Source organism: Protomyctophum parallelum, assembly GCF_964188405.1.
Source record: "Protomyctophum parallelum genome assembly, chromosome: 2".
Lineage (NCBI taxonomy): Eukaryota > Metazoa > Chordata > Actinopteri > Myctophiformes > Myctophidae > Protomyctophum > Protomyctophum parallelum.
In genome coordinates, this window is record NC_139699.1 from 26,938,695 (window position 1) to 26,963,227 (window position 24,533).

The 24,533-nt window shown below is 43.6% G+C and overlaps 1 protein-coding gene across 3 annotated transcripts; it reads right to left on the reverse strand.

Moving 5' to 3' along the window:
• Positions 1–254: 254 nt before the first annotated feature.
• Positions 255–24,270, reverse strand: khk (ketohexokinase). Of its 3 annotated transcripts, XM_083760123.1 has the most exons (9): positions 24,104–24,270; positions 22,542–22,658; positions 21,003–21,137; positions 20,082–20,216; positions 16,941–17,013; positions 2,415–2,561; positions 1,861–1,949; positions 1,149–1,306; positions 255–792 (listed from the first exon to the last, which is right to left on the reverse strand). In XM_083760123.1, exons 1-9 carry the CDS (start codon positions 24,193–24,195, stop codon positions 683–685), a joined length of 1,056 nt encoding a protein of 351 aa, XP_083616249.1. In that variant the 5' UTR covers positions 24,196–24,270; the 3' UTR covers positions 255–682. The 3 variants fall into 3 exon arrangements, with proteins under 3 accessions (XP_083616249.1, XP_083616248.1, XP_083616247.1); XM_083760122.1 differs by lacking the exon at positions 20,082–20,216 and having other exon boundaries at positions 2,523–2,561; XM_083760121.1 differs by lacking the exon at positions 20,082–20,216.
• Between the last annotated feature and the right edge of the window lie 263 nt (positions 24,271–24,533).

The window sequence follows — 24,533 nt, forward strand, 5'->3', positions numbered from 1 at the left end:
TGTCAGCATGGTTGCAAGGCTACACAATCGCCCCTTCACCCTCACCACAGGCAGTATCACACATCTACAGTATCTACATAATAAAAATATACCCAAGAGTCAAGACTGTCAAATTCCATCTCAACTTCCCACTGGAATCTAGATGCTTTACATAAAATTTTGGTAAATTGAATCAAGCAGAAAAAACTAACTTTTATAACCATTTAATCAGTTGTACATATGTTTCATAATTGAAGAAAGGAAAAGGAGGGTAAAATAAATCATGGAGCTTCCATTATTTCCAAGTAAGCTCAAAAGCTTTACCTGTCAGATGTTAGTTTTAGTTTTTTGTCTTCCTCTGTGCACTGTCTCTTCAATATTTCTGTCTATTGATTGGAAACTTTATTAACAGTTTGCAAACATTACAAAGGTACAGTTAGAGCATACAATAATGCTAAAAGGATAACACAAAATTGCCTGAAGTCTCGTTTCCATTGTGGTCCTGTGCATTCAATTCATCAAGACATACTGTATAAAGACATACAATACTATACAATAAATCATCAATACCAGGAGCAGTAAAGTATATTTACAGAAAACAACAAATTAAGAGTTAATTTATTTCGGCAAGCTAGAAAACTTCTCTAGGTCCAGTTACAAATTGGTGCTCTTTTATGGCGGGTTTAAAGGATTTACATTTGTCTTACATTTGTTTATCACTTTGACTCGTCACGATTCCATCATAGCCGTGAATGCCGCATTTCCTGCCGGCCACCTCACAACCATAGGTCAGGGCTTCCTGTACACTTCCCCCTTCAGACAAAGCAAGAGGAGGTGTTAATGTTGCTTCCATAATCCAAGAAAAATCTCGAATCCCTCGTACTACTGTGTGTGTGTGTGTGTGTGTGTGTGTGTGTGTGTTGAATGGCCCACATAAAGGATATGTATACAGATACATTAATTAAATGCATTTCATTTACTTTTGTTTATCCCTTTTTTGTACATGTGATGGGTTTTTATTTAATATATACAGGAAAATATTTTGGTCGAAAAGTCAACAGGAATATAAAACGTGAATAAAATGTTGGGGAAAAAATTTACTTTTGACTCAATAATGTATAAAAAAGCAGGTGACTCCAGGTAAACTCCACTAGTCTTGAATTGCTCACCATTAGACAGAGTATAGATGGCTGCTGCGTTGAAGGTGTCCCCTGCTCCCAGCGTGTCAACCAGCGCTTCAGGGGGAAAGGCATCCGAGTGGACGACCGAGCCGTCAGGACCCATGGCGTCAGCACCTTTCTCTGCCCAAGCACAGATAAGAATGGCCCTGTGGGTGGCCAGGATGGATATACCAAACGATTATTATACCTAAAGAAACTAAACGATTATACAAAACTAACCAAATTCTAATGGAAATCCAAGGCACTCTTTTTCAGTGAAGTTTAAAACGCCTTTATTTATGGCTTCAGCTAGGCAAAAAGAAAGGTTAAAATTAAAGACTATTGGGCCCTGATGAAGGCTTGACAGCCATTGGTCGTTTTTTAGCCTTTTTTGCCCAGCTGATGCCATAAAAAAAGGCTTTTTAAACTTCCCTAAGAGCCTTGAATTTCCTTTGTTTATCTATTGTCGAACCCTCTCCAACGAGCACCTTTTTGCAGTTTTTGAGATAACCCACACGGGTTTGTTATTGTTTTGTATTAAACAAATTCTAAACTAGGCGAATGCACAGCGTGCTTGGTTCATGTTGTGTGTTACGGCTGCCTAATGACGTCAAGTTATTTCTGCTCCAGACCGGATCAGAACACCCACAATGTGGTATCGATCCCCCAGGCTACCTGTCTGGTAGGAATCAACTTTAGTCTGGTGTTGAGAAGCACTCACCCTTTCTTCACCCTGCTGTAGAGGCCCCTGACGGCCGCCTCGGCTGAGTGGAACCCAAAGTGCACGGCCACGTCCTTACTCACAAACACCTGGTTACAGAAGAACAAGGGAATTCAATGCAATGAAGGATACCGGAGAGCAGGCATTGTGACGTACCATAACACTCATTTAGTCATTTACAATTTAGGCATTTAGCAGATGCTCTTAATCCAGAGTGATTAAACAAAAACTGTACATTGAAACTATACAAACTACCGGATGCCAGCAGGTCAACACATGAACTTGACATCTGTCAATATGCCATCTAAATGACATTTTAACCTTTGCATAAAACTGCAAGGTCGTCATGGCTACGGCAAGTGCTACGGGCTAACGTCTAAGGTGGAGCCTGAAGAGGTGAGTCTTCTTATTACGGCGGAAGATTTTGGAGTGAGTCTGCAGTTCTAACTGCAATGGGGAGTTTGCACGTGCCAAGTGCTGTGAATATGAATTGATGTTTATGATCAGCATTATTAAGTGTTTGCAACAGGGCATGCGGTTGAGAGGACTCGTACCACATCTCCGTGGGGAAACAGCTGATACAGAGGCTCTCTCGTCTTCTCTATCTCCACGGAGATGGTGATTCTGTGTTGCTGTGGCAATGGGTTGTTATGCAGCACCACCTGCTGGATCATCTGCACCTGCTCCTCTGCATTACGGCCCTGAAAACATTTGGATCAAATGGTTATTTAACTAACATCACATTTTCAATGTCGCATGGACCAACACATGGAATTAGTTATAAAATTGACCCTACAGCAGGGGTCTTCAAAGTTTTTCAGGCCAAGGCCCACCTTAGCTGAGAAAGAGATGACGCAGGGACCCTCACTACCCAACCCCCCCACCCCAAACCGCTTTGCAGAGCACCTGCTGTGCTGCTTGGATTTTATGCTGTACCCAACATGACATGTAAACAAACAAGGGACTAAATTCTTTTCGCTCCTATGCCACCAAAATGTGGAACGCCCTACCAACAGTCATTAAGACATGTGAATCCCTTGACTCCTTCAAAACCGCTCTCAAAGGGCACCTAAGGATGGCTGCATTTCGAAACTGGCCTCTGTAAAATCTGAATGTTTGTATGTTTGTATGTCTTTAAATGTTTTGATGAATTGAACAATGTGGACCCTGTTGTAAACAAGTGTAATGCTTAATTGGGTCGTCCACTCACAGTTGACAGTCTTTGTATTGAGTTCGTGCTTAAAATGTACTGTAAATTCTACAAACTGTTAATAAAGATTTCAATCAATCAATCAATCAAACACACAATGTAATTTATCTAAATATTGCTCTCAAGTGCTAGTTTTCTAAACGTCAGTTCAACTGAGAGTTGGAATTAACCGTCACTCGTCAGCTCCAATCAGATCAACGTTACCTTATCCGCGCCCCTTTAAAAGCACTCCTCTCCTTCCCATCATTCATCTGTACTTCCGTTCAGGTAGCACACAGACACGATCGAGAGCTCTCAGCTCACCATCATCAGCCGTCTTTTTTCCATCCAAGTTCAACATGGAGTCAACATCTTCCTCCACAACCGCAGCTTTCATCCCAGGACACACCGACGGGTGTTTCGCCAGCGTCCCAGGCCCTGCATGCCTCCATCAGATACAGTATAATTCTAATTGCTCGCTACTGCTATTTATCCACCCGAATGGTTCAACTCACAAAACAAACGTAACTGCTAACAGCCTAACGCCAGGGCTCCACTGGGCGCGTCTGCGTCGCGTCTGCATCGCGTCTGCGTCGCGTCTCCGTCAGCGTCGGGAATGTTCCCTTTTAATCAATGGAGGGTGGCTCCACTGCCCGCGTTGCGTCCATAGAGTTATATATCTCTAAGGTTGCGTCGCGTCTCCGTCACCATAAAATTGAACCGGTTCGTTTTTTGACGCACGCACGCGTGACGCACGCGTGACGCAACGCGCCCAAACGCGCCCAGTGGAGCCCTGGCGTAATTTCGATTCCGTTCCGATGCTGCCTCCGCACGCAATAGCCCCCTTTTTCCCCTGCTTGCTTGCTTGCTGCTGATTCAGTGCTATTGTATATCGCGCGTTGCTGTTACAAGGCTACTCATCCTGCTGCTGCTAATGCCTTATGCCACCAGTCTCGCTACTGCTACAAGTGGCGTCTGGGCGATCATGCACTAAACGTTGCTTTCACGGTAGTAGGCTACTGGTCATCATGTGGACGTAGCATAGATTCAAGGCTGCAGGATTAAAAACATACACGGCGTCTAGTCTGTCCACAGTGTAGAGTGGCGACACGCTTCGTCTAGTTCCAAACATTGGCTGGAACTATCCCTTGAGATAGAACGAGCACTTCCGCATTCCATTGTTGCCACGGGAGTCAACACTAGCGTCGCCACTATCGCTAGACTCGCTCGTGCCTGTCAGGCATGTTGCCACGTCTGCTCTTTCTAAGCGTCTCAGGCTTGTTTTATTTAATCACTTGCCGGGTGAACGCCGTTGTTTAAACCCACGGTTCGTTCGAAGCACCCTCAGTTTAACATGATGGTAAACTATCTGACGTTGTTGGATCGTTTTCACAATGGTTCAAGATAGTTTTTGTGGCTTGTTTTCGCGGACCTGGCCGCTTGTCTCCTCCAACATGGCAACTCGGTGCCCCATTCATTCATGCCACGGCAGTCTGCTACTGCTCAAATTCATGCTTCAATCATGCGGATTGTGGCGAGATGTGATCGTAATCGTAGTTTTGTTTTTCGGCTGGTACTTTGATCAATGATAAACAGTAAAGCAGTCGCTTGTGGCGATCGCTTATTGACGTACCATTTAACGTACGAGGAAAGTGTTTCTCCTTTCAGTGGACAGTGGGTGCATATACTGCATTCTGATATTTGCTTATTATTGCCAGTGGCCCGTGGGTGCTTCTGCTCCTGCGCACCCGCGGAGTTGACGCCATCGAGCCTGAACACGTTCAATTAGCTGATCTACAAGCCGTGTGAGCTTCACATGTCGGAGCTCCCACTATCAGCTCAATAAGTCACATTTAGCTGTGGTTTATTTCCTGGTTTTCATACTATGTCTAACCCCCTGATCGACGTTAGACCCTCACGTCGTGAGCTCGTAGCTCTGTAGTGGCCAAGAAAGAACGCTCCATTATTACATTGACAACTGTCAATGAAGGGAAAATGCTTGCCATATTGTCCCTCTTTACGCTACTTCGTTTCCTATCATTCACGGCACTTAACGTTCATGCCGGCACCGTTCGTTCACATGACCTTTCATCACCTAGTCAACTCGAGCTAGCCCTTTTTACACCAGCGCCCCTCACTTCACACTGGTGTGATTATCACATTGCGTTTGCTCAGGAATCGGCTCAAGTGCGCGGAGCGGCTTCCTGCTGTCTCCCTAAATCACTCATTTAGGACTCGTCACGTTTCACTCAAACACGAGATTTGATTTGCCATCCACACTTCCGTCGCACCCCAGCTTCAGTTAATGCTACACAGGCAGTCATCTCTCATGGTCACGACATGACCAAATCGCAGCACGCATCACTCCACTCACCCTCTTCGACCGCTTTCCGCATTCAACACGACAGTCACGCTAACTCGATGCAGGTATAGTGCAGAAATATACAAATGATTTGTCTTCAGGGTGGTCGTGTTCCGTCTGGTATTCCTTGCTACTCACCCGTCAACTGCACTGTTTCTCCTGCTCCAGCCTCAACTAAGTCTTAACCCTTGGCCTACAATTCACGGAAAAAACGGAATTAATCGAAAAATCTAAACCTCCCGTTAACGGAAAAAACGGAATGACAATCAATATCAGTTATCGCGGGGTCAAAAGAGCAAAAATTAATCTTTTTTCGCTAATATCACTAATGTTGGATGTAATTTACCAAAAAACGGCCGAAATCCGCGTGATCGTGCGCTATCGTGCACGCGCGCCGTCTCTATGTGCGTCGGTGTAAAAAATTTGATATTTTGCGATCTTTTGGGGTTGATTTGAGGTTAATTTGACTTAGTTATGAAAAATATAGCATTAGCTTAGCAATCCGGACCAGCCAAACTATTGACTAGGGTCAAACTACTACAGGATGTTGTTGATCGTTCAACCGGAAGTGACTTAGGAAGATCCGTCTATTTTAGCCAAAATCAGCATAATGATGCTTTCCCGCCATCTGGTGGCGAATCGAGAGAATACATTTGCAATGAATGAACAAAGAAAAACATCTCTTCAATCCACCAGATCTTTCTTGTATGTTAAAACGATGAATTAAAAATATGCCAATTTGTTACCCAAACAAAAAAATTGGTCCTGGCATTCCAAGGGTTAAGACTCCACTCACACTCCAACTGCTACGTCGGTCCGACCATACTAACTCTATGCTTGTGCTCCTCCTGTCCAGCTACCAGCTCGGCGACCATCAGGGAATCGAGCACCGCTCACACATGCCGGGAAGGCCAGGTTCTCGGCTAGGCTTCTTCGTCCACCGGTTCTCTTCAACACGGACCCCCACCGAGCCGGACTCCTCGTCAGCCATCCACCGCAATCTAATCCCATCAGCAGCCACGCACTGCAGCAGCTAAACTCAGTCGGCAGCCACGCACTGCAACAGCTAAACTCAGTCGGCAGCCACGCACTTCAACAGCTAAAATCAGTCGGCAGCCACGCACTGCAGCAGCCAAACTCAGTCGGCAGCCACGCACTGCAACAGCTAAACTCTTCGGCAGCCATGCACTGCAACAGCTAAACTCTTCGGCAGCCATGCACTGCACCAGCCAAGCTCGGCAGCCACGCACCGTAACGTCTCAACCGCACCGTAATGTCTAAACACATAGGCAGCCACGCACCATAACGTCTCAACCGCACCGTAATGTCTAAACACATAGTCAGCCACGCACCGTAACGTCTCAACCGTAACGTCTAAACACATAGGCAGCCACGCACCGTAACGTCTCAACCGCACCGTAATGTCTAAACACATAGGCAGCCATGCACCGGAACGTCTCAACCGCACCGTAATGTCTAAACACATAGGCAGCCATGCAACGTAACGTCCCAACTGCACCGTAATGTCTAAACACATAGGCAACAACCCACAACGTCTCAAACCACTCACCTCATAAGCCATAACCCATTCGCAGCCTCCGTTGCTCGGAGAGCTCAGGCCACCGTGCTACGCTCCCACTTCAGTTTTGGGGGGGAATTCCAAGCGGAATAGTTTCCCGCAGTCGGTCACAACATTAATAATAATATCAGTTCCACGTCCGTTGCGTCAGCCATAGCTCAAGAAACCTATGTTCGTCAAACCATTCCCCTTGGGTCTGCCGCGTTCGTCAAACAACACGATGCCCAGGTCTCGCTCGATGCCCAGAGATCCATGGCGTCTGATAGATATATTTGGTCTAGTTTGTGGGTGAATGGCCTTTTGACCTTTTGACCTTTTAATCCAATTGCCCTGTGACTGACATTTGATGTCCGGCTGTCCCACTGACGTTAAAATAGTATGGTTCTGGCCCTGCCGGAGTCTCGATAGTAACCCTCTTCCCTAGCCAGCGTTGGTAGATAAGAATTGTTTTGTTTTCGTTGGCCATAACACCCAGCCTCTGTGTTTTTGCCCTTGAAAGTTAGTATTCGCTCTAACAGACTGGTAAACTGCACTCAATGACGTTCTGCCTTGTCACCTGATTCCACTAACTGATATTCATATCAGGACTATCTCTGCCCCGTGAGATATTTTCTGTATGCAATATTCAGTGACGTCTTGCATTATCTGTCCATTTGTTAACAAATATGTTTTTTAACCTTGTTGTTCAACACATTGTTCGGTGTATTGATTACGGTATGCTATATCAACCCTGTTCAATTTGAACATGGGCAGAGATCATTGTGAAACGCTGTCCGGATGACATGTCTTCTTCTCTCCCGGAACAATGGTGAATATATCTGATCGAACCTCCCTCTAAGTTCTGCTTGTCTGAGTTCTCTTCTTGTGTCTGTCAAATTCATTCTAAGGTATATTGGTTAACTCTGTTATACTCTGACTTTTACTCATTATAGCCTAAAAGGTTTTTATAACCATTTCTGTAAAGTTACAAGCCCTCTGCTTCTATTCTGGTAAAGAGTATTTATGGTACTTAGATTACTTTCTAAAGTATTTATTCAGTTCCGGTGCTCCGGAGTTCTAGCTCTCTCTAGCTCTCAAGCTATCGATCCTAAGCTATTGTTTAATATTATTAATACAGTCCTATACAGTCCTTACATAGTATCATTATTTTAAAGATGGATTCCATTTAAAATTATCCATCATTTTGGTCCAATCTTGCCTCCTTTAACGAGTTTTAAGCCTAATTTTTATTAGCCTGCTCCGAAAAGTAAAACAACCAGTCCTATTAGATTCACTTCCTCAAATTCACTTGACACACACAGGGAAGAGATCAGACGAGCAATTTTTTTGACCATGGAGTTTTCTTTTGATCAGTGTTCGCCATTGTATCGGAATGCATGTTATCAGATTTCGACGGACAAGCGATTTTTTATTTTGGGGTCCGTGAACGGCTCATGGCTCAACTATAGTGAACACTTCATGGACCTCTCCACGGATCTGTGAACGAGCGATCGACGCATGGGGTTTGACAAGCCTGGCTTGTCCAGGGTCGGAACGCTCCTCCACAGAACCAACCCTTCTCCCGGCTGTCTCTCTACTGCTGGCTCCTTCTTCCTCCGGACAGTGTCTGCTTCGGTTACGATACAAGTTAAGTAAATCAAGGCTTGATGTCTTTCTCTGTCTTTCTTTAGCTTAAATAGATTATACTGTCATTATAATTCTTCCCCTGATAAACACCTCGAGCAGCGAGGCATTCAATTTACCTTATCAACTTAAGACAAAGTAGCGGAACTTTTTATCATGTCATAAATTATTTTAGCATGTCTGTTTGTGGATCGTGACTAGATATATACACTTTCCAGCGCTCGGTGTAGAACGATCGCTACATTGTGTGCGGGAAATGTGTATATAATATTTATTCTTGCTTTCTCCTCCGAGTCGACACGGAGCGATCAATGCAAGGGTAAATTTTCTACCTTATAACGGTCCATAAACTGACTGGTGTTCATTCACACGCTCTTCCCAGTGCTTAGCACTAATTCATTCATTCATTCAATTTTTTTAACATCCCAAAACAATATAAGATTATTGATACCATAATTGAATTTGACTATTTTATTCCCATTGTTTTTAAATTTATATTAGCTCTTTTTACCATCCATTAGTGTCTGTGAAGGCACTCTCTATTTTAGAGTGTTCTCTTGTTCTCCTATTTTCTTATCTCGGGAATGTCAGTGGGAGGCGGGGGGGGGTGTGTGTGAATCCTGTGCCGGGGGTGTGTGTGTGTCTGTGTGTGTGTGTGTGAATCCACCCCTGCGGTATGTCATGTAATGCGTGTGTGTGTGCGTGCATGTTTCTCCCTCCCAGTCTTAGTGCACGTGTGTGTGTGCTTGTCCAATTATTAGGTGCTAGGAAGGGTCCCAAGTTTGTGCTGTTTTATCTTCAGAGGGGGCTGTTTTAAGTCGGCATTATCGATTCAGGAACATTGGATTATCCTTTTGGACACTACCAGCTATGGGGTTCGTGAATGCCTTCACGAACTGGACCTGTGGACCACGCGTGTCCATAAGTCTGCGCCATAAATCTGCTTCCTGAGATCTCCTGCGCTATTCTTGAGTTAAGTAATCTATTTTGTTTTTGTGTTTAAACTGTTGTTATTGTTTAAAAGAAGTAGGACAGCTTCAGCGTTTATCTTATTTCTTTGAAAAATAATTATTCAGTGATTTGTGTGTGTGTGTGTGGGAGGGGGGGGGGACCTCTCTGTTCTTCCATTCTCCCTCTCCCTGCCTGTGTGAAAAAGTTTCCTGTTTGGAGTCATTCTCTGTGCCTGTGTGTGCGTGCGTGCTTCCTTTGGAATGTATGCGTACGTGTGCCTCTGTGTGTATGTGCGTGCTGGGTTTTCTGCGTGCATGTCTCTGTTTGTGGCGCTTACGAGGTTTCCATTGTGAACGCCTGTCAAATTAGTTCATTTTTTTTAATAGTTATTATCTGGCATTTTCCCTTGCCATACATCGTATCATAATAATCTACTTTTCTGGTGAATCTTCACCAATTTCCAGTGCACATAGCGAGTCATCGTAATGTTTTAACCTGATCGGAATCAGTGTCTTGAAACATAACATGTCAAGCCGGTGTGCACATAGTTCGGTAATGTTCTCTCTGCGTTCAGTGTCTTGCCATGTGGTAACCTGTTCTTCTTATGAAACATAACATGTGTAGTTTAGGATTCAACGGTCTGTCTGTATTCCATGTGCGATGTTGCCCTGTAGTGGCCCACATGTCAATCTATCTGTATCTGTTGAAAATCTGAAATACGCATACTTTTTCTCTCTAACTAGATCTGTCTGTTTGATACGATGTTATTTTTGTTTCATGACATTCACCAGTTCGTTCTTTGTTTGTTTTTTCTGTTATTTACAGATAAAAGGACTGCTGCAGGTGGGAGTCGGTCGGTGGACAGGCCGAGAATTTCAAAGCCCACAAATGCGATGGAGTCTGAAAAGTGTTTGTGGTGGATTGTGGACTTCGAAATTCCATTCTTGTATACAAGGTTTGACCCGCAGACCCGACTCCCCAGAGCAGATCCTCTAAATTCACTGGTTAGGCCCAACCCCAGAACAGTCTAACTAGTTGCCCATAGATTTCCCATTGGGAACAAATTTATTAAAATTTTTGTTTTCATGTTGATGTAAGTTTATGTTGTTTTCCTTTCCTGTTTGCTGATTTACGCTTTCCAAGCTACGTTTAATCACCTCCAATTGTATTACTTTATTGTTGATTTCATTTGATTTAAATAAAAAGGTTTTAGTCATTTCATATTTCCCCTAAATTGTCAATATAGGAACATTTCCTTCTCCATTTTATTATTTTGGTTTTTATCATCATGAGTTCGATTTGGACTAGGCATTAATCTCCCCAGAATCACTTGATTCTATATCTGACCTGTATATGGTACTTAAGGGACTCCCAAAGACATTGTTGCGACATCGCGCTGGAGCGCATGCAGAATACCCCGTTTCCCCTCTCCAAGTCTGTTTGCAGAGATCGAGTATCTGTGAACCGGTCATTAGGGGGGGGGAGGGGCGAAGAATCGGCTCCGACAAACGAGCCAAAAGAACTCTCGCAGATTCAGTTCTGACAACGAACTGATGGCGAACCAGAAGAACTGAAAAATGAACATTCATGTGGTCAAATGACCATCTCGCCGGCCAGGTTGGCTGCAACGGTTTGCTGGGTTTGGTTGCCAGGCCCCGAAGATATCTTCATCACCATCATCATCATCAAGAGAGAAAAGCCATTCTCTCTCGTTCCCACAGTACCATCTAATTAAGGATTTTATGCCTAGTAAAGTTGAAATCATTGTGTTTTTTATTTTCCATAGTATAAAGTAAAGTTTCCCCTGAGGTTTTGATTTTGTCAAAGGTCATATGATCATTCGCGCATAAAATGCGATGGGTTTGATAGATAATTTCTATCTGTTTATATTTTATGCTTGAATTGACCATTTTCCTTTGACCTTTTGACCCTTTTGGCCCTGTGTAGTGACTTCGCGCTGTTAGTGTGAATCACTGTCTCACTGTCTCCCTACATGAATTTGGCCTTGCTGCATGGCTATCTTATCAGCCGGGTGCCATAGCAACCGGGCCGGCACCCCCTTCCCTGACAAATTTATCCTTTGAGGCCTAGATAGACTTCTGGGTTTTGTATTTTTCCATTCCAGTACTTTTCCATACTTTGAGTACGATACTCCTCGGTCGTGCCACGTCGGCTTTGTACCATTCTCCATTTTGTATTGAAGAGTATAAATACTGTCTGCCATTTTGGAGGCAGTAGAGAGAAACCTGCAACCATTCTACTAGACCCCCCCTACGGGGGTCTAGGCTCTGTATTTGATTATTATTGCTGTGTTGTGAATCCATGTTCCATTCTCTCTGAAACGATATAAAACGACTAAAAACCTCCCTCTGCTATGGATGTCTCTCTTTCTGGGGAAATAAGGTAATGTTTTTGCTATATGGAGTAATCCCTCTGTTCATGTTTGCTAATTTACTTAAAGTATTTTGGTCAAAGCTAAAGTTAAGTATAAGTATTGTTATGGGATTACTCCTAAAAGTAAATGTACTCTGAGGCATCCGGAGCAGTTTGGCTGTGCTTCGGAGTGCACTCGCAGCTATAGCCTCGCCTAACGAGAGCTATTATTATTATTATCTTTATAGTTTACAGGGGCTTACAGGCTGGTCTGACTTCTCTTCATTTGTCTGATTGCTCTGTTGATTGTGGACGTCGACATTCCATCCTTGTACAAGGTTTGACACTTGATCCCGACCCAACTCAGAACCGTCTGAATTCACTATGGTTAGGCCCAACCCCCAGAACAGTTTGCCCTAATCAGTTGCCCATAGATTTCCCATATGGAACAAATTTATTCCACTCACGTTTCACCAGACATTTTTTGTTTTCGTTTCACAATTTTTTTGTTTTCATGTTGTATGTGGTTTATTGAATGTTTTTCTTTTCTGTTTGCTAATATCTGCTTCCCAAGACATGTTCCCCTAATATTCCCTTCTCCCCACAATTAAATAAATATTAGGTCATTTTGATTTGATTTGATTTAATATTTACTGTTATAACCATTCCATTTCATCATAAGATCTGAGAGCCCATTACATAGATTATTTGAACTGATTTATCCCATCTTTGGGACCATCTAAATTTCATTCCATTATAATTCATTATCCCACCTCATCATATTTTGATTATTTAAAATTTCATATTGGATTCATATTTCCCCTAAATTGGAATATCCCCCCTGTAAACAGTTAGCTTTATTTTCCCCATAACATAACCTATTATCCCAGAACCACCCCTTTCACCCTAAATTGTTAATATAGGAACATCTCCTTCTCAATTTTATTATTTTGGTTTTTATCATCATGAGTTTGATTGGACTAGGCATTAATCTCCCCAGAATCACTTGATTCTATATTTTGACCTTTATATGGTACTAAGGGACTCCCAAAGACATTGTTGCGACCTCGCGCTGGAGCGCATGAATAATATCACCATCGGAATACCCCGTTTCCCCTCTCCAAGCTCTTGAACCATGTGACGCCATATCAGTATCGCCCACATGGCGGTTTGCAGAGAATGTATCTGTGAACCTGTCATTAGGGGGGGGGGGGAGGGGCGAAGAATCGGAAGAACTAGGGCATGCAGTCCGCTCCGACTAAGAGCTGGTTGACTGTCCAAAAGAACTCTCGCAGATTCAGTTCCGACAAAGAACTGATGGCGAGCCAGAAGAACTGCTCCAAAAATGAACACTCATGTGGTCAAATGACACATCTCGCCGGCCAGGAGGCTGCAACGGTTTGCTGGGTCGGTTGCCGGCCCCGAAGATATCTTCATCATCATCATCATCATCAAGAGAGAAAAGCCATTCTTTCTCTTTCCCACGAGTACCATCTAAATAAGGATTTTATGCCTAGTAAAGTTGAAATCATTGTGTTTTATTTTTATTTTTCATTGTTCCTGTTGCCATTCTGTTCCTGTTTGATTCATTGTTAAAGTAAAAAGTTTCCCCTGAGGATTTGATATTGTCAAAGGTCACATGACCATTCGCCCACAAAATGCGATGGAGTTGATAGATATATTTGGTCTAGTTTGTGGGTGAATGGCCTTTTGACCTTTTGACCTTTTAATCCAATTGCCCTGTGACTGACATTTGATGTCCGGCTGTCCCACTGACGTTAAAATAGTATGGTTCTGGCCCTGCCGGAGTCTCGATAGTAACCCTCTTCCCTAGCCAGCGTTGGTAGATAAGAATTGTTTTGTTTTCGTTGGCCATAACACCCAGCCTCTGTGTTTTTGCCCTTGAAAGTTAGTATTCGCTCTAACAGACTGGTAAACTGCACTCAATGACGTTCTGCCTTGTCACCTGATTCCACTAACTGATATTCATATCAGGACTATCTCTGCCCCGTGAGATATTTTCTGTATGCAATATTCAGTGACGTCTTGCATTATCTGTCCATTTGTTAACAAATATGTTTTTTAACCTTGTTGTTCAACACATTGTTCGGTGTATTGATTACGGTATGCTATATCAACCCTGTTCAATTTGAACATGGGCAGAGATCATTGTGAAACGCTGTCCGGATGACATGTCTTCTTCTCTCCCGGAACAATGGTGAATATATCTGATCGAACCTCCCTCTAAGTTCTGCTTGTCTGAGTTCTCTTCTTGTGTCTGTCAAATTCATTCTAAGGTATATTGGTTAACTCTGTTATACTCTGACTTTTACTCATTATAGCCTAAAAGGTTTTTATAACCATTTCTGTAAAGTTACAAGCCCTCTGCTTCTATTCTGGTAAAGAGTATTTATGGTACTTAGATTACTTTCTAAAGTATTTATTCAGTTCCGGTGCTCCGGAGTTCTAGCTCTCTCTAGCTCTCAAGCTATCGATCCTAAGCTATTGTTTAATATTATTAATACAGTCCTATACAGTCCTTACATAGTATCATTATTTTAAAGATGGATTCCATTTAAAATTATCCATCAGCGTCTACTAGTCCGGCACTTGACCGTGTGGTCCGGCTCAATGACTGGTGGTCGTGTCGGGTGGTCGGGTACCTCTCCTCTGTGCTCCTCCCCCTCCATATCAAGATCAGTTTCTTCCCTGCTACCACGGAGTCCGTCCTCCTCTTCAGCCGTGAATGCTGGACACTTACACAAGCCCTACAGAAATCCCTGGACGGGTGCTGCACCAGAATGTCACGTGTGGTACTTAACGTCAACCAGGATGAGCACATCACCAACAAGCGTCCGTACTGGGCATCACCAAGTATAACAGAGAAGATAGCAGTGAGGAGAATGAGACTAGCTGGTCACTGCCTCCGCCATCAAGAACTCCCGGCCAAGGCCGCACCACGGGAACCAACGCACGGGCGTCGATCGAGAGGACGTCCAACACCTACCTACGTGGACGCACTAAAGAAAGATACCGGTGCGGAAAGCACAAAGGAGCTGGCCAGATGTACGAAGAACCGAGATGACTGGAGACGTCGTTGGAGGGCTCGTCTGAGGTCGACGTAGAGTGTTCGCCTCCCATCTCCGCTCACTGCTCGTAAGACGTGGTCTCCCTCCTGACCGCTGCTCCAGCCACTCCCCGAGAATCGGAGCTGCCACCACCGCTGCTGCCAGCGGCGTTCCTGCCCTCACCCTGCAATCTATGGGCCGCGGGTCGTCCTCTGCCTACCTCTCCTACGTCAGACCCTCTGCCGCATCCGTGCTTGATGCTCAGAAGTCCATGGCGTCCACTAGCGCGGACGCTCACTCTCTCCTACCAAACGCCGCCCGTCCCGTCCTCCGGCCTCGCTGGCCTCCTCCGTCGGGAGTTCCCCGTTTTGTCAGGTGAAACATCTTCTCACTCATTGCCTCCATCTCGCAACCCTCTGCCGAGAGGTCGCCCGCTCCTACGCCCGTCCTCCGGCCTCGTCGGCCTTCTCCGCCGGGAGCTCCCTTGTTCCGTCAGGCGAAATTGCCTTCATTGCGCAACCCTCTGTCGAGAGGACGCCTGCTCCTACGCCTGCTAAATAATCATTCCATTCACGTTTCATTCATGCCATGCTAATCAACCTTACTCTCATCCCAACAGACTCTGCCGGCAAACGATTTCCGGCTAACCATCCAGAGGCTCGCTAACCATCGGGCTGTTCGCCTACCAACCATACCTACTAACCATTCTCCCACGAGCCCCTTCCGCAAAGGCTCCCATGTCGGCAGCACCAGCCATCGTGAGGCTCCAATGGCGCGGGGCCTTCCTCACTCCCATGGATCCCTTCTCGCTAAAGGCCCCGGCTCGTCGAGGGAATCTCGCCAACATCGTTTGTATAGTCCCTTCCAGGTAAACTTTAATTTACTCCTTCCTTCAGAAGTTTGCACCATTCCTCCAGGCGCGTACTCTTTCAATTCCTTTTGGGGGGCAGGCTTAAGAGCCCCCCTGCCTTCGCCAGGCAGCATCCGAGCCGAGGCTCCGGCCCGTCCCCACGGGGGCTCACGCCAAAGCTCCTTCACCATGTCTCCTCCTCATCATTCTGTTTATCATGCATCAGTCGCCTGTTCTGTCCATTCACTCAATCCCAGCTCCATACTGTAATCAATCTGTCTGCAATAAATCTCGCCTTCACCCTCCGTTTTGTGTAATCTCGTTAACAGTTGAAGTATGTTTTTGAGAACAGCGAGAAATAGACGATGCAGTACCGAAATTTGTTTCTGAGGCGACACGTTGTGCTCTGCGGACCAACTTGGAATACTTTCATTGCCGTGACGTGAGCAAGGAAATACTTCGTTTTGTTGTTACTTTTGGGTCAATTTATTAATTTATGTATGAAGTAGCCGCGTAATAAGCGAGATAATGTATGGCTAGGTGTTTATAGATAAATAACCCTGTTGGTGATTTATCTATCAACATTGACCACCTACAGTAGCCATACATTATCCCTTACGTATATCTCTTATGTTTATTCTCATGAACACATAATGAAGAAGAGCACGCACATCCAATCCCAAAGATAGGCCGGCGCTGAGCGGGAAATGAAAGACTAGGAAAAACTAAAGAAAAAACACTCACAAAACCAACACTCTTCATCAGACTGAGTCTGATGGAGAGTGTTAACTTTAAATGTTATTATTGTGAACTAGGTTTACAATGCAAAGTGTCTAGCAAATACACTTTACACATTGCTGTATGCCATTCTGATTTCACTAGCAATGGTGACACACAGATATTGGAAAACAGGAATTGTATTCATTTTAGTTTACCATGGTGGTGCAGGTTGCCTGTGCCCCTCCCTCATAAGGTACAGCAAGTGCTTTACTGTTGTCACAACAGTACAAATTACAGTCCAAGGATGCAATCACACTGAAGTTTGGTGTCATTGCACCCTAATGACAAGCCCAGTCGGTACTCACCTCCCAGTGAATCCATCTGTACTGACTGAGGTCCACCTTGGAGAAATCTGCTACTGACACATCTGGTAGGTTCCTGGTGGGAGGAGGGGGGATGGAGAGAGAGAGAGACAGAGAGAGAGAGAGAGAAAATATTTATAATAATATAAACACACAGGCCTGATTTTCGAACAATAGGATTCAACCATATTTTTCTACCAAACCAAACAGAATAGAATAACTTCATTGATTGGAATATAAATAATCGGAACAGAATGCGACGCAACTAGGACACAGAGAAGCCAAGTGAACATCAGAAGAAGAATTGAACGGGGAAAAACATGCTTTGTATTATTTTTTAATGACTGTACCTGTAACTGTAACTTCCTTAAATCATGAACCCCAAAACAATCAGATTATATGTCATGCTCACACCTCGATCATGATGATTCTTAGTGCTGTAGTGATTTATTTCCATGTTTCTGACATTATTTGGCAGACACAACTTGACAATTTGTCATGAAGGAACTGTGGCAAAACATAAAATAAATTATCAGTGCTGAATCTACTGACACACCAATGTTAAAGGAGTCAATTACTGTACACACCCCATTAAGCCTTGAATTCATGGTAGATTATTTATTTATTATTATTTATTCCTTAGCCAATAATTCATTGCGGCTCAGTACCAGAGACTCAGCCAGTCATCAAATTATTGGCTCAGGAATTGGACCACAAAAACAAAACAAACAAAACAAACAAAAAAACCCATGAATTCAAGGCTTCATGGGGTGTGTAATTGATAGAAAATAAGTCATTTTTATTGTGTGAACTACTCCTTTAATGTAGTAATGGCCGTATAATTACGGTAAAATTACTCCCACACCACTACAGAGGGACTGCTACAGTGTTGGCTATTAACTAATCTGGTCGTGCACCTACACCTACACAATGTTGGTCAGTCAAGCAATCATCTCTCTTCGCCAGAGTTAAGGCTTTCGAGAGAGCGTGCCGGTTTCCAGTCACTGCATGCAACAGACACAGATATTTTGTCCCCCTAATTAACAATATGGACATAAAATCTCCTGCTAGATTGTACTCCTGTGCCGGGTTGCAAAATGTTGTTTTGTATCTTAGGCTGCATCATCATGCCCTAGGGATGTCACAATTACAAATTTGACGATTAATTGTCACACGTAATTGCAAGTAATTGCAATTAAAGATTGAATGTGTTTTTGGCATTGAACATGGGAATGTTACAAATTGTATTTCTGTTTGCCTTTTAGGCTTCGTAATCACAAATTGCACAGGGCTGACAAATAACTGACACATTTAATACTTTAATAAAAATAATCTTTCCAAATATGTACAAAATAGCAGAAATAGTTGATCTACAAGCTTATATGTCACTTTTTGTGACGTGTTGTAAGCTTGTAGATCTGCTATTTCTGCTTTTTAAATATTGGACATGATTGAAGATCGCAAAAATAATTGCGATTATCTCAAATTATTGTAAGAAAATGTATGTAATAATTGTGACAGTAATCAGATTTGGGCTCGCTTTGGCCAACCCCAGTTTGACCTATCCTCCTCGAAAGACCACTGTCGAAAGACCACCTCGAAAGACTGTCCAAAACTTTTTTTTTTTTTTTTTTTAATTGGCCAACCGTCCAGCCTCTATGCATTGGCCCTGATGTCTCCCAGGACTGCTCATAAATCACAATCCTCTAGCCTTCACCACTATTAAGGATTACCCGACAGCCATATCAGCCTGTCATGTGGGATTTGCAGACTTGACCCAGGGTCTGCCGAGTATAAGCGCCTGGTCCAATCGTGGGACCGCCTTCATTTCGGCAAAGCGAGTCAGTGGTAGTCACAGACTCTCAGTGCACTCCAGAGTGTAGACAGTTTGCATAGGGTTGTCTAATAAGTGAGGATTAAGGCCCATCCTTTAATATAAACAAAATAATATTTAATTAAAATGTATAAAACACTGGTTGAAACATTCCGCACGTTTAAAATGCATCATTGTTTTCATGACTATAATTTGGGAAGCGTATTGCTTTGTACTACGCGCCACGTTTCAAGCATTTAACTGTATGCGTAGGATCCAAGTCCTCAGAAGGTCTGATCAGTTGTATATTTCTTGGGCAAAGACTCCTAAAGCAAAAGCAATGTCTCTCCCAGTGGATTGTATAACTCAAAGTCCACTGTCAATAAACCTTTACAATGTTGCACAGGGAATCAAACGTGTGGCCTTTCAGCAACAGGACTGTCTTTCTGACTTTCTCTCTCCCTCAGTTCTCTGCAGTGGTTTAGCCGTCTCCGTTAGACCCCGGTGATGAAATCATCATGTAATGCTCCGTTATCACTTTTATGGCGTCATCCTGCACTTGGGTCAGTATTTATACATGGTTTTGTGTGTTTTAACTGCCATGGAGTGCCAGACGGGTGGGGTTTACCACATACAGCAGTTTATCACTTTGTTTCAATTCTACACAATTGGTTTAAAACTACTATCATTATTTAGTCAAAAATGAATATTACCATTTAGACACCTCAAAAACATGTTTTATTGTTTCCGACTGCTTTCATGTATTCTGGGTTTCTGTTAGAATCTAACCAAATCTTTTACAATTCTACTGACTACAGTAGAATCTACAGTTCTACACTTCTGGTTGAAAATCTAATTTTAGATGCCAGGTTTAAGTGTATGTATCTCACCCCTGAGGCACTACATTGCACTAAAACAGTGGTTCTCAACTTTGATGTAGGGGGAGTCCCCAAATGACAGTGAAGTGAAAACTTCACTGTCTTTAAAGACCTTTTTAATACTTCAAAACAAAAGACAATTACTGCATCAAAAGTAATCAACAAACTATACAATAAAAACTGGTGAAACATTGGCCAAAAAAATCTGAGAATGTCTACAATGTCTCACAATGCGAGGCGTACGTGATATTTTCACAATATCTATCTGTGGAACAGAGTCAAACAACTACTACAATTCCAAGTGCTTGTCAGGTTGTGGGGGTGAATATGATTATTTTGGGGGGTCGCAGCCTAAAAGGTTGAGAACCACTGCACTAAAACCCAAACACAAGTATTTGTAATGTACTATTTGATGCCACACGTGACCCCTCCTTCCCATCGGCTCTGTCTTACATGTCAGAGAGCAGGACGGTGCGCGAGCCGGTGGTGGGACACACCACGCAACATGCACAGGGGGTCTCGCCCACCTGCTGCCAGGCCACGGCAGATATGTCCACCCCTCGCCGGGAGAAATCCCCAACAATGAAACTATGGCAGCAAGACAGCAATGAGAACAAAAAGAGAGAGCAAGAGACAAGATTGAAAGAGTGCAAGAATGCAAAAGAGAGGAAAGGAAGAGCCACTTCATCAGATCCGAGGTCTCGTGAATAAAGCAGCTGCTCGGCCTCGGATGACATTGGATCCGTTTGGAAGAGATGTTAGTATAATAAAACGAATCGTCTCTGTCGGGTGGAAACCTCATGTCCAAAACTGTTACTTTTCAGGACTCAAATTCAAAAGCAACGGATCTACACGCTCCAAACGCGTCGCTTCACGCCACGTTTCAAGCTTGTGGATCTGCTACTTTTGTGTGACGCTCTAGTATGATCAGGTAGGGCGTTAATTTATGAACATTACGAAGGAGGTTTCTGCCCGACAGCAACGATATGAATAAACGATATGAATAAAACATCATTATCATCAGGAGCATTTAAAATGATAATGATGATGATGATGATGGAGATTGTACCAGTTCCAAAGAGCACTTATCCCAGTTCCAGTCAAAGCAGCAGGGGACGGAAGTAAGAAGGCATCGCTGGGAGACAGAAGTAAGACCCCGTTTACCTAGAAAGGGACCAAGTGTGTTAGTATGGCTCCACCTAGAGAGCACGCTAGGGACCACAACACCAGTGGAGCAAAAACCAAGGATTATAGCAGGAACAACTCAAGATTTTACATGCAAAAAAGGACACACAGTAGCATGAGTACAAATATAGAACGAAAGAACACATTTTGCACACTTGGATTTACACGCGAACGCACACACACACAGACCTGTTCATGTGTAGGATAGTACGACTGCCTGTGGTGACGTTGCTGATAACGACGGATGCTGGGAAGGAGCACTGAGCATGCTCAGACAGGAGAGAGATGTCGATGTTGTACTTCTGGAAGTCATTGAGAACAAAGCTACACCACGAACACAAAGGACCACGACCGACCGACCGACAGACAGACAGACAGACAGACAGACAGACAGACAGACAGACAGACAGGAGAAGACAGGCAAAAGAAAGACAGAAACAGTGCAAAATGGAGAAAAGAACCCGTAGCAAGGTAGAAGGAGGGAGACAAAGGGCAATAAAACACAATGATACAGAAAGCAGGGAAATAAATATTGAACATATCAATCAGATCTCCGTCATGATTCTTCAGGAAATGTTAAAAAATAAGGGAACACTGTGAGACTCCAGAGACTGGCTGCTTGGAGAGAAGTGGAAGCTGTTAATAAACAACCAAATAACACAGCTTCAATCATTATAATTTCCTGAGTCATATCAAATCAAAATTAATATCAGATATATCCATCAGGGTCACCTCAACGCTAACAGGTCAGGTAATGTAGGATGTTGGTGTTATGTCATCACTGTTAGAAGAAGTGTATAGTTAGTTAGTATGCAGGCATGGGTCTTCACCAATCACGGAAAATCTCAAGTATACAGCTTTTCTTCATTTATTCATTTTTTGAGGGCCTATAAACAGCTATAGTGTAGACTCACGCTTGTATATCTGCTATTTTTGAATAGCCAACATGCGGACCACACTTTGAGAACCACTGGCCTATGCTATATTTTTGCTCTGCCCTCATAATGTGTTGGACTGATTAAAATAGCATAGTCAGAGGATATTAATAAAATCTGGGAATACATTTCTTACCAAGAATGTTCTTCACCAATGTGTTTGTAAGGGCGTCTACTAACATATCCCACATTGGTTTCTATTCAACCACCCTAGGGGAATTTTTGACAGCTGCTGAAAGTTGGGGTACTTTACTAGCATTTCATTATGCTTTAAGTAGCATGTGACATGTCAAACTAGGGGGTCTTCATGATTCTGAATCGATTCCAAGCATTAGTTTTGCATGAAAAACAGTCCTTGGGCTAAAAACGGCCACAGCCGTCATCACGAATGTGATGAGGTTAGCACCTTTAGGCACATTTGGATTTGGGCAAGTGGCTATGACCGAATTTAGCCCAAGGAGTGTTTTTTGTGCAAAACTAATGCTTGGAATGGGTTCAGAATTTTGGCCATAGACCCCCTAGTTTGGCCATAGCCACTTGCCCAAATGTGCCCAAATGTGCTGGATTTAGAACATGGTTGTTGATGGTACCCCAACTTTCCTCGAGGGTGGTGGAATAGAAACCAATGTGTGATAGTAAACACCTTTACAAACACATTGGTGAAGAAACTTCTTGGTAAGAAATGTATTCCCAGATTTGACATTATTCTGATAATATTCCCGGACTAGCAGAGCAGATTAGGTCAACCTTTTCCTAAGTGACAGTTAGTTAGTTAGCAGTTAAACGTACTCACTCAGCCACAGGCCCGGGGGCTAGGGACCCCATGAACGCGCACGGAGCCCCAAGAAGCGACAGCACAGTGCAGGAGTTGGACGCGTTCCCACCTCGCTGCCATCGCTGGGATGAACACCTACAGCAGCACATATGAATGCAAGGGATTTATTACTGAATGAACTACTACAATGGCAGCAGCGACGTAGAGTCTGTGGGGGCCACGGGGCCATGGCCCCCATGAAGAATCCTAGGGCCCCTTTCGGCCCCCATGAAGATTTTCGTGGACATTTTACATTTACATTACATATTTTCTGGGAATTCCGAACATTTTGGACCTCTCCGCCGGCAATCTGAGAATCCCATCGTCAAATATTCGGGAAAACAGCGCCTCCCCTGTTGTTCCTCAGGCAACAGTCTGTCTTGAGAGACACCGGCCGTCCAAGAGGTGTTAAAAAGTGCTAATCGGGTTTCTTTTGTAGTTGATCTTGAGGCGTGACATAATAACACTGATCAAGAATTCACCAAAGAGACCTAACCACAGACTAGTGAGACTACACACTGACTCGACAAAAGACCCATATCGTCCAAAATAGGCTGATCAGTCGCTGTCTGTGTATAGGCTAATTCATTGGTAAAAGTATGCTAAATAACTCATTTTTAGACCATTTGGGAAATAAATAAATAAATAAATCCGCGGCGGGGCTGCGGGGGGGGGGGGGGGGGGGGGCATGAGGATTGATCAAACTCTTCGGCTCTGAATGGCAGTGTAAATCCTAACCACACCAGGCCAGCTGGTCAATATTGTAGACTGAAACCTCTGACATGCTGAATTTTGTGACAACTATAATATATTTTATTATAGGCCTATATATAATATGTTTGGGTAGCTACTAGCTAGGGTACGATTTCAACCAGGAGAGAGAACCCCTCAGCTTGATTTTTAATAGTGTTCCATGTAATTTCACTTCAATGTCCTATGTCTGAGTTCTATAATCCTGCTAAAATTGGTATGATGAGTCCTGAAAATGCTTTAATAAACAACTGGAGAGACAGGGAGACTCCTGTTACTGAACAAACACTTTATAGCAATGTAAAGTTATTTAACACATATTTTAACCAAAGAAAATCACTTTAACCTACTTTAATGACTCCTCCTAATAATGTGGTCTCATCTTGTTTTCCCAAGACAGTAGTAGGCCACAGCGACCTCTAGAGTCACAGAATTCAATAGGTCAACAATTTCGATACACCTGTCCTGATTTATGGAGTTTCTCGTTTAGCGTCAGGCGACTTGATGGAATCACGGTAACAGTCAGTCAGTAGGGACTATAGTACCCACTCAGTGCACAACTGCAAAACAAACAAACCATAAAGATCGTGCGCAGTGGCAGTGGCTTTCACGAAGGGCCATCCATGCACGTTTTTTTAATAATAATTCCCTATTATCATAATAACGGTAGTTCATCAAATCCGAGTTGTGGCCATGCAAATAGCTCACGCAGTCCATTGACTGACTGTCGGTCATGGATTGAATATCAACCACAGCTGTTTCGATTTCGATCATTATTTTGTTGCCCAAACCTGCTGTCTGTGTCCTCTTCCGGGTATCTGTCCACCACATTAATGATGTCCAAACATACCAGACCGATGCTGAGGATCTTCTTGTCGCCCATGTTGTTCTGTGTGTCTGACAGTGACACTTGACATCCGAATCGTTTGGACTTTGGACAAGGGACCTCTCATTATCTGTCTTTAGCATAGCAATGGGTTCGGCTTTGTTGTACGTAGGCCTACGGAAATGGCCGAGCTCACCCGAAGGTTAATAACAACGGGTTGTACAGCTAGGTTGTACACGATATTATTGTTGTGTACTGTGTTGGTCAATGGTGTTCGTGATAAAGTTTCCTCCGAGGTGGAAAGTAGCAAAGTAGGCTACATTCCATTTCAACATCTCAGAGGCAAATTGGCCTATTATACTTTTACTACACTAATTATTTTAACTTTAGTTACT